A 9,302-nucleotide genomic window follows, 5' to 3' on the forward strand; every position below is an offset into this window, starting at 1 on the left:
ATACGGTAAGATAAGAGAGAGGAGCGCCGTAAAACCCCTGGCCCACACAAACAAAATGGAGCTTCTTACACTGAGAGAATGTATTAGTAAAATATTCAGAAATAGGAGCAAACCTGAAACTTCTAACAGCAAGTTGACTAAAACAATCCAAGAGAGGAGGAGGAGGAAGAGGAAGAGGAAAAAGGATCGGGAGAAGAAACGTCGTCAAAAGTTGTGCAAAGTTTGTTAACCAAGAATCAAAATCCGTCGTCAGGCCTAAAAGTAGTTCCAGAAACGAAGCGCAGGGGCCTTCGCCTGAAAACGCACTCCGCAAACTCAGATAACCAGGAGGCCGGCGTGATGACCTCGAGACCTAATTGTTGTGTCCGGCCACCTGAGCTTAGCGATGCTTTAGATGCCAAAGCACAATGGCGGTGCCCGTAATAAAACAATATGGCAGCACGGGGAGACCTCTGGGAGTATCTCAGTCATCCAGGGTGGCCCAAGATCGAGAGCGAAGTCACCGCCGGTCACCTGCACTTCGATTTCTCTCTTTAAAAAACGTTTTGCCGCTTATCTGACCAAGGAAGTGGCTTACAAACGTTTTTGAAATGAGAATTGAATAACTGAACTCTCAAAGATGTCAAAATATTTATAATGTTTTTAAATAAGTGAAATTGCAGAAACTGCAACGTAAAACGAAAATCTAGAGAGAAACGTCATAAAACAGAATTTGAAACCAAACCAAATAGTCGCATCCAAAGCCAGAAATGAGAGCAATGAGAACAAAATGGAGGGCAGGTAGAAAAGTTGTCATTTGTACGATTCTGGGCAGAATTTTATTTTTATTTCCTCCTCTTTCAGATATTTTAGCTCTTTAAACTTTGACTTCTGGGGTTTTTGAGGACAGAATTACAGTTCACGACGGTATCATTACTTTAACAATGTATTGGACGCCATTTCTCCCAACTATGATGGCAGTATTTTGGCACTCCTGTTGTTAGGACTTGAGTCTGGTTACTAGGGGGCGTGGCCTCAGGAGTTGTTAGGACCCAAGTCTGGTAACTATGGGGTGTGGCCTCAGGAATTGTTAAAATTAGAATTAGAATTAGAACAATCGAGACGAGAACAGGCCAGTCAGCCCAACAAAGCTCGCCAGTCCTGTCCACTTGTTTCCTCCAAGAAAACATCAAGTCGTGTTTTGAAAGTCCCTAACGTCTTACTGTCTACCACACTACTTTGTAGCTTATTCCAAGTGTCTATCGTTCTTTGTGTAAAGAAAAACTTCTTAATGTTTGTGTGAAATTCACTCTTAACAAGTTTCCAACTGTGTCCCCGTGTTCTTGATGAGCTCATTTTAAAATACAAGTCTCGATCCACTGGACTAATTCCCTTCATAATTTTAAACACTTCAATCAGGTCTCCTCTTAATCTTCTTTTGTTTAAACTGTAAAGGCTCAGCTCTTTTAATCTTTCCTCATAATTCAACCCCTGTAGCCCTGAATCAGCCTCGTCGCTCTTCTCTGGACCTTCTCTTGTGCTGCTATGTCCTTTTTGTAGCCTGGAGACCAAAACTGCACACAGTACTCAAGATGAGGCCTCACCAGTGTGTTATAAAGGTTGAGCAGAACCTCCTGTGACTTGTACTCCACATATCAAGGCGCTATATAACCTAACATTCTGTTAGCCTTCTTAATGGCTTCTGAACACTGTTTGGAAGTTGATAGCTTGGAGTCCACTATGACTCCTAAATCCTTCTCATAAGGTGTACTCTCGATTTTCCGACCACCCGTTGTGTATTCAAACAAGAGCAGAGTCTGGTTACTAGGGGGTGTGGCCTCAAGAGTTGTTAAGAGCAGAGTCTGGTTACTAGGGGGTGTGGCCTCAGGAACTGTTAAGAGCAGAGTCTGGTTACTAGAGGGTGTGGCCTCAGGAGTTGTTAAGAGCGGAGTCTAGTTACTAGGGGGTGTGGCCTCAAGAGTTGTTAGTACAGTTGTCTGGTTACTAGTGGGTGTGGTCTCAGGAGTTAAGAGCAGATTCTGGTTATATGGGGGTGTGGCCTCATGAGTTGTTAAGAGCGGAGTCTGGTTACTAGGGGGTGTGGCCTCAGGAACTGTTAGTACAGTTGTCTGGTTACTAGTGGGTGTGGTCTCAGGAGTTAAGAGCAGATTCTGGTTATTTGAAGGTGTGGCGTCAGGAGTTGTTAGTACAGTTGTCTGGTTACTAGGGGTGTGGCCTCAGGAGTTATTAAAAACAGATTCTGGTTACTAGTGGGTGTGGTCTCAGGAGTTAAGAGCAGATTGTGGTTATTAGGAGGTGTGGCCTCAGGATTAATAATATATTATCCAAACAAGGAAAAGGAATGGAAACATAAACCAGAGGAAGTACCCCACACCTCACTTTGGAGCGCCAGGTTTATTTTGAGTCTTGTTCACTGTGCCAGGGTTTTTGCACTTCCCCTCTCTTATTTGTTTCATAGTGAGCTGGTGGAGGAATTCAGATTCCAAGATTCCTGAGAATTTGATTTAGCGGCGTTGAGAGTGTCATGTGCATTCCTTCAGCTGGCTGGTGCGCCCACATGGTGCTTGCAGGTTCTTCTGCCTTTCATGGAGGTGCCGTCAGATGGACAGGCCTTCACCGATGTGTAGTATTAGTACGAGTGAGATGGGGTCGTTTTGTTTTGTTTCCAGCTTCACAAAAATGCACCTAAAATTCGTTTTGCAGTCGTTTTCGATTTTAGCCGGCCCCCCATTTTTAACACTTTGCACCGTAATAAGAAGACGGCGTAAGATGAGATGAGACTACGGGTGCTGACGGAACTAAATTCTGCACATTTTCTGCAACGTGAAGCTCCAAGTTTGCCTGCGAATTCAGTTTCATGAAAATCTCTGTGCTCATCGTACTGAAATGAAACCCGAGTGAAGGGTCCGAAGCCATCCAAGTCGTATGGACCCCCTCGTGGCGGGGAGTGGATTGTCTGGCCATTGTGCGCGGCCCCCCACTGCTCTTGGTTTGAGGAGGCACCACCATGAGGCTCCCTGGGTTGAAATGCGCCAGGCTGGGTGATGCCCTTCTTTTTCTTATTCTCCTCCTCCTCCTGCCTCTTCTTGAGTCTTTCTTTCCTACTAAAGCAGGAATTGCAGGTCTGTGTTTACCATGGCACCCCCTGAAGGGCGCCCCCTGCAGCCATGACCTGGTCCAGAGGGTCCTGTCAGTGGTCAGCGGGTGGCTCAGTCTAGCCTGGTGGAATTAAAACACTGGAACACCCAGAAGAAACCATCCTGCTGCAGCTCTTGACTCTTCTAGTCTGCTTGGCAAACTGGTGATGCCAGTCAGTGAACGGTTTACGATTTCGCCGACGTTGGGCTGTAATTGTTTGAAATTGGTGGGCTCAGGTGAAGGGTTTGGCCCAGCTGACCTTTGCCCTTTTCTCCTCCTCAGGTGACCTGATTCATGTTGTTAACCAGCCGGCAGACCCCGAAGAATCGGAAGACAAGTCCCACTGCTGCACAGACCAGCACCAGCTGCTGGCGTCCAAGGCCTACACGCTGTCCTCGGAGCTGATGCGCATCCTCATGCACTCCCGTGTCCTCAACGAGGAGCCCCTGGTCCTCCGCGGGTCGGAGATCACCACCAAGGGCATCCGGGCCGACCCCCTGAACCTGCTCTGCTACCTGCCCGCCCCCGGGTGCCCCTTCTCCATCCCCAAAGACTTCAACAGCACCCTGGGGGACAGGACGGACGTCATCCAGGTGCTCTTCCAAGTGCACTCCAACCCGTTCCCCTTCAGCTACGTGAGCAACTATTCGGTGTCCACAGAGGTGGCCTCCATGGCCTTTCAGACGGAAGATGGCACTCAGATCCCCATCCAGAGCCTGGGATCTCGCAGGGCCATCAAGGTCACGGTGTCCAACACCACCGGCGCCAGGAAGGTGCGCTCTGGGGTGCAACACGTCGAGGCGTGGGGTTCCGTCACAGTCATGGTGAAGACGGGCAACCAAAACAAGGCAGCCGGAGTGCACATTGAGGTCACCTTCAACCTGTCGGATGGTAAGTGCCGGGCATGTCTGAAATGGGCTGGGCACCGATGAAGAGGGGCTGACTCCTGTCTTCTCCACAGGTGAAGCGCTGGGTGGCAGGGCAGAACCCTACATCAGCGTTTGTCTCCACGGTGGGCAAAGCCAGCAGGCGCACAACTGCTCCGCCCAGAGGAGGATCACCCTGAGCTCGGGCAGCGGGGCCGACCACAAGCTCTATACCTTCTTCATCTCCCCAGAGTGAGTGTGCCCGCCGCGGGATGGAAGGGAGGAGAGCCACGAGTGTTAGGACCACCTGTCTCTTTCACCTGAGGGGCGGGTAGGGGGGTCTCTGTGAGGGCATTTCAGATCCGCCAGCCGGCTAGTTGCCCATGTCGTTTTTCATTTTTTTCATTTTTATTACTATTTCATTTAATATTGTTTCTTTGTATCAGTATACTGCTGCTGGATTATGTGAATTTCCCCTTGGGATTAATAAAGTATCTATCTATCTATGTCACTAAGGAGGGCCGCACCCCCTCAGTTCTACAAGAAGCTGGCACACTATGAGAGTGTGAGCCAGTGGGTCGTGGACCCCAATTTAAAACGCTTCACTTAGACCATCATTTTTAGAGCTATGGGTCCGTCAAGGGTTGGCACCTTTTGGGTCGTGTGGCATTCGTGTGACCCGTCGTTGCAGGAGAGAACAAAATGTCTCGCAATGGGTCCACGTGGGGTGTTTAAGTAATCGTCACACACTATGACAGTCGGTGACGACTCTCAAAGGGGGATTGGCACCCCACCCCGATCTAAGAAGGTCCAGATTGGGTCACACTTTAAGAAACCCCGGCATGTGAGGAGCTCTCTGGTGATGTTGTGCTCTCTGTGCCCGCTGGTGTGGGCACTGCACCTAGGAGTCGGGGTTAGTTAAACATGCCAAGTGAGCTTTGCCGTGTCTTTAGGGTCCAGGGTCACGCCAAGTGACAAGCCCCCAGTTTTAAGACCTTCTGCACATTTCCTGTTTCTGCCCTCAGAGTCTCGGACACCACCGCAGATTACTACCTGAACATCACCAACGAGTGCCCCGCAGCGGTGGACCTGCAGCTGGGCGTATACACCTCTCTGTGCCAGTACTTTGACGATCAGGACAAACGTTGGAAGACGGATGGCATGGTACCCTTGGAGGATACCACCCCCCTGAAGGCCGTGTGCCAGACGGAGCATCTCACAGCCTTTGGTGCCACCTTATTCGTGCCCCCCAACTCAGTACAGTTCATAATTCTGGTAAGTCCTTGGGCAGGGTGCCCACTTGTATCCCAGCTACCCCAGCGTGCCGTTCTGTGCGTCTCTCTGAGGGACCCAAATGTTTTTCTAAAAAAAGTGGGAATTAACGAAAAGCAGCTGTGAGTGAAAGGGGGGCCTGAAGAGGAAATTCTGTAAGGGGGCTTGTGGGGTGGGCCTCTGTGTCCGTGTTCCTCCTCCTCCTCCTCCTCTTCACTTTCACATTCCTCACCACCATATGCCCATCAGGGGGCCGATTGATTTGACTTATTCTGGAAACTTCTCGGCCCCTGAGGTATTTGGGGGGCTTACAGCTTTTATCCTGTTTGGACTTCATTTCAGTATTTCATATAGCGCCTTGAAGGGGCTCAGCCTGCTTGTTCCCAGACGTCTGCCAGTGGTGGGCTGCTGGCCTCTCGGTGGAGTGAAGACCGCACCTCTACTATGGTGGGCACCTTACACTTAATCTTTGACTAATTAGCTCCATGTTGGTACTAAACGGATACCAGGTTATGAGCGATGGACTGGGGGGGCTGATTAGCCTGTCAGTTCATAGTAATTGGGGGGCTACGACAGGTCATCAGTCCAGTCATTAACTCGAGGAATTCACGATCGGTCCAGTGATGGTGGGCCGGCTACACAACTTTCTGTTAACATCGTGCCATTCCTGTGGACTATTCATCGTCACCTGATGCCCGTTCATGATTGGCATCGCTCTGTCACCTGACTGGTCATTACTCATTAGGCTTGGGCTGATAGATTATTAATCTGAGTGAACGGCAGACTCTTAATTAATGAATGGATGAAGTTTTAGTATCACGATATTAGCCGAGTATTAACTGAGGATCACGCCGGAGCCGTTAACAAGTTCAGGATTTCATTCTAGGCAGCGTGTCATAAATACGCTTATCTGGCACTAATAGCGGGTTATTAATAAACTAATTATTAATCTGAGTGAACACTCGACTGGCAATTAATGAAAGAAGTCACGATATTGGAGCCCATATGCTGGTGCCCGCTGGTGGGCAGGCCTATTTCTGAGTACACTGTGGTCACGTGTTTGCACGTGGAGGTGATTTCTGCCATGCCCTCTTCTCCAGGGGGCACATGCAGACATTCGTGCACCCCAGTTAATCCATTTTGGGGTCTCCCCTGGGTGGGATGCCATTGTTTCTGTGTGGTTTCTAGCTCGGTGGTCCTGCAGAGGATGTGGACTGCCGGTCAGACTCTTCAGTGCCACCGTTGCCCACAGATCTGCCTTTTGTATTCCTCCGCAGCCTCCTCAGCCGGGCCTCAACTACATCGTCCTGCTGACCTGCACCATGTGCTTCATCACCGTCTCAGTGGTCATCGTCATCGTGTGCAAGCTGGACCTGATCGACATTCAGCACGTCGGGGTGGTCCCGTTCTGTGGCAAGGACGGACTCTACAAGTACGAGATCCAGGTGAAGACAGGATGGGGGCGAGGATCAGGTGAGCAGACCCTCAGGTGAAGGCGCCGCGTCCGTAACGTCTCCATTTTCAAACCGCGGGGAGCGTCAGAATGCCGTTAGATTAGGTGGCTCTGATTTGGCCGTGTGGCACGTGACGATTGTCATTCTGTTGGCTGGCCAGCTGTCCCAAGTTTGTTTTTTTTTAAACTCCACTCTTGACGTGAAAATGCACTGCGCTATAAAATGTTGCTGCTGGTGGTCCCACAGTGAATATCCACAGCTGGGCTCAGGGGGCTCGATATCCAAATTTCATTGCATTTTATTGTTGTGATCACCTGACACACCAGAACCAGGAAGTGCAAGCAGAAGACAATTAGGAGGCGGGGCTTGCACAGGAGGAGGGATGATAACAGTCAGGAGGCGGAGCCTTCTAGATCTGAGACCCCGAATGTTAGCAGCGTGACGATGGCGACTCAAAGAACGTTCAACAGGGCGCCCGTGTACAGGCTCGTAACTTGTGTGGCGGTCCGGCCAGGTTATTAGAGGGACTCATGAGGGGCCGCGTCACATGTGCAGATTGTGTGTTACACGCCATGACCGGGAAATGCAAGTGGCAGATAATTAGGAGGCGGGACATGCAAATGAGGTGGGCAGTGATACACATTAGGGTCCGTGACATGGGGGGACTGGGGCAGATCACGAGTTGGTCCCAAGGTCCTCATTGACTCTCTGCGGGTTGTAATTTGGACGTTGTGCCCACGGAGGTACCAAGGAGAGCCTGAGTAGGAAACATGAAAATAAAATGGAGAAACAGAGAAGAACAGACATTGGAGCGGCAGAATGGCCGTTGGGAATGTACCCGAGAGGAGCAAGTGTGGTACCAGTGCCCGAGGGGCAGACATCACTCTTGGTGTGATCTACCGCTTTGGAGGCTTGGCATGGTCTGGCATCCTGCTGAGCGCCTGGGAGCAGTCAGTGGACCTTCACCTGTGCATATGGAGACATCTTCTCGACCAATCAGGTCTGCCGATGCCACCACTGCATGGCATCAAATCTCAGTCCAGACTCTTTTACATGTGCAGCTCCTGGCTAGTGAACGAGCTGCCAACCTCGGCCCACCTCAGACCCTCTTGTCCAGTGAATTTCTGATGTTAGTGGTTAGAGTTTGGTAACTCGCTTGTATTTTGTTCTGAGTTCTTCACTTGTGCAGATCGATTTTGTCACCTTGTCCTGTCCCACTTGTTCCCAAACAGCCCCCCAGAGTGACATGTTCTCCGTTATGTTGACCTTTTTTTTTGTATGAAATCGTCTGATAAACCCATAAAGTGGCATCGAGACCCCTGCGGTGCTCTGATCCAGTCCACAGACCCCAGACTGGCTCAGCTCCATGGCTGCCTGCTCTTCATGCCAGGGGTCATGAGAGTCTGTGCCAACACAGGGAGTTGTGGAGCTGCCAACGTCACAAAAGGACATGTAGGACAAGCTGGGATCAGCTGAGCAGGCGGGCCTGGTGGACTCCATGGCTTCTCCGCGTTTGTCAGGCTTGTTTTGTTCATGGTGGTCCTAACCAGGGGGTCTCGGGTGCCCCTCTCTGTTTTCGTCTTCTTGCAGGGACCACGGCTCACGTAGGAATCAGCCTGTATGGCAGCGATGGGAGGAGCGGCCATCGTCATCTGGATGGCAGGAATGCTTTTGTGCGGAACAGCATGGACATTTTTCACATCGCAACTGACCACAGTCTCGGCAACATCTGGAAGATTCAGATCTGGCACGACAATAAGGGTATGGTGAAAGGCGCTATATCTGGCAAGTTGCATTTCTCCTTGGGTGCCCAGGTGCCAGTGGACCCCTCAGATATGCTGCCTGGGACCTCCCAGTGTACGCCATTCATATAGCGCCTTGCTATAATGAATTGAGGCCTGGGATGGGGGGCTTGTGCTTTGGATATTCGGAGCCTCAGGTCACGTCAGCTCCTGTCCAGTTATTTCCCCTCCTTAGTTGGAAAGGCGCTATATAAATCATCATAGGAGGAGGACAAGCAGCCATGGCTGTGGCTTTAGCTGAAGGGCATTCCGGGTTGGCAGTCCAGTACGGTGACAGGGCTGTCAGACAGCAGGGCAATGCCACCCATAGTCACCAAGTGGTGGCGCTGCGCTGCCCGCACTCATCACCCGTCTCCCATTTCTTTCCCAGGCCTGAGTCCCTCCTGGTTCCCTCAGTATGTCATCGTCAAAGACCTCCAGAGTGGCAAGAAGAACTTCTTCCTCATCAATGACTGGCTTTCCGTCGACAACGATGACAACGGTGGCTTGGTGGAGAAGGAGATCCTGGCTGCTAGTAAGTCCTGGCCCACTCCTCTGCTTGTTTAGTTAGCCGAGGAGCTGAAGGTGCCACCTTAGATCTGCTGGGGGGCCGGGGTCACAGACCTGCTTGGCCCCACCATTCTGCTCTGGTTTCTAAGTTCATTTTCCCTTCAGATCAGGTGGGCCGTCACTTTGGTGTTCAGATGTCACTGAGAGCACAAATGGGGGGCTTTCTTCTACCTAATTAGATAGTACTTTCCCAGAATCCTTTTGGCCGAAAAGGGCACGCC

The 9,302-nt window shown here is 50.7% G+C and overlaps 1 protein-coding gene across 1 annotated transcript in view; it reads left to right on the forward strand.

Moving 5' to 3' along the window:
- The window catches only part of LOC120522686 (polycystin-1-like), a gene marked incomplete at its 5' end in the record, with an annotated part of 47,859 nt that extends 38,576 nt beyond the window's left edge, over positions 1–9,283 (forward strand). The window contains 6 exons of the mRNA XM_039743462.1: positions 3,421–4,029; positions 4,100–4,256; positions 5,030–5,279; positions 6,554–6,749; positions 8,321–8,491; positions 8,903–9,283. Of these exons, the coding sequence (XP_039599396.1) occupies positions 3,421–4,029; positions 4,100–4,256; positions 5,030–5,279; positions 6,554–6,749; positions 8,321–8,491; positions 8,903–9,078 (1,559 nt within the window). The remainder of the gene's footprint in view (positions 1–3,420; positions 4,030–4,099; positions 4,257–5,029; positions 5,280–6,553; positions 6,750–8,320; positions 8,492–8,902) is intronic.
- Between the last annotated feature and the right edge of the window lie 19 nt (positions 9,284–9,302).

This window comes from Polypterus senegalus, unplaced genomic scaffold (assembly GCF_016835505.1).
Source record: "Polypterus senegalus isolate Bchr_013 unplaced genomic scaffold, ASM1683550v1 scaffold_1435, whole genome shotgun sequence".
Taxonomy (NCBI): Eukaryota; Metazoa; Chordata; class Cladistia; order Polypteriformes; family Polypteridae; genus Polypterus; species Polypterus senegalus.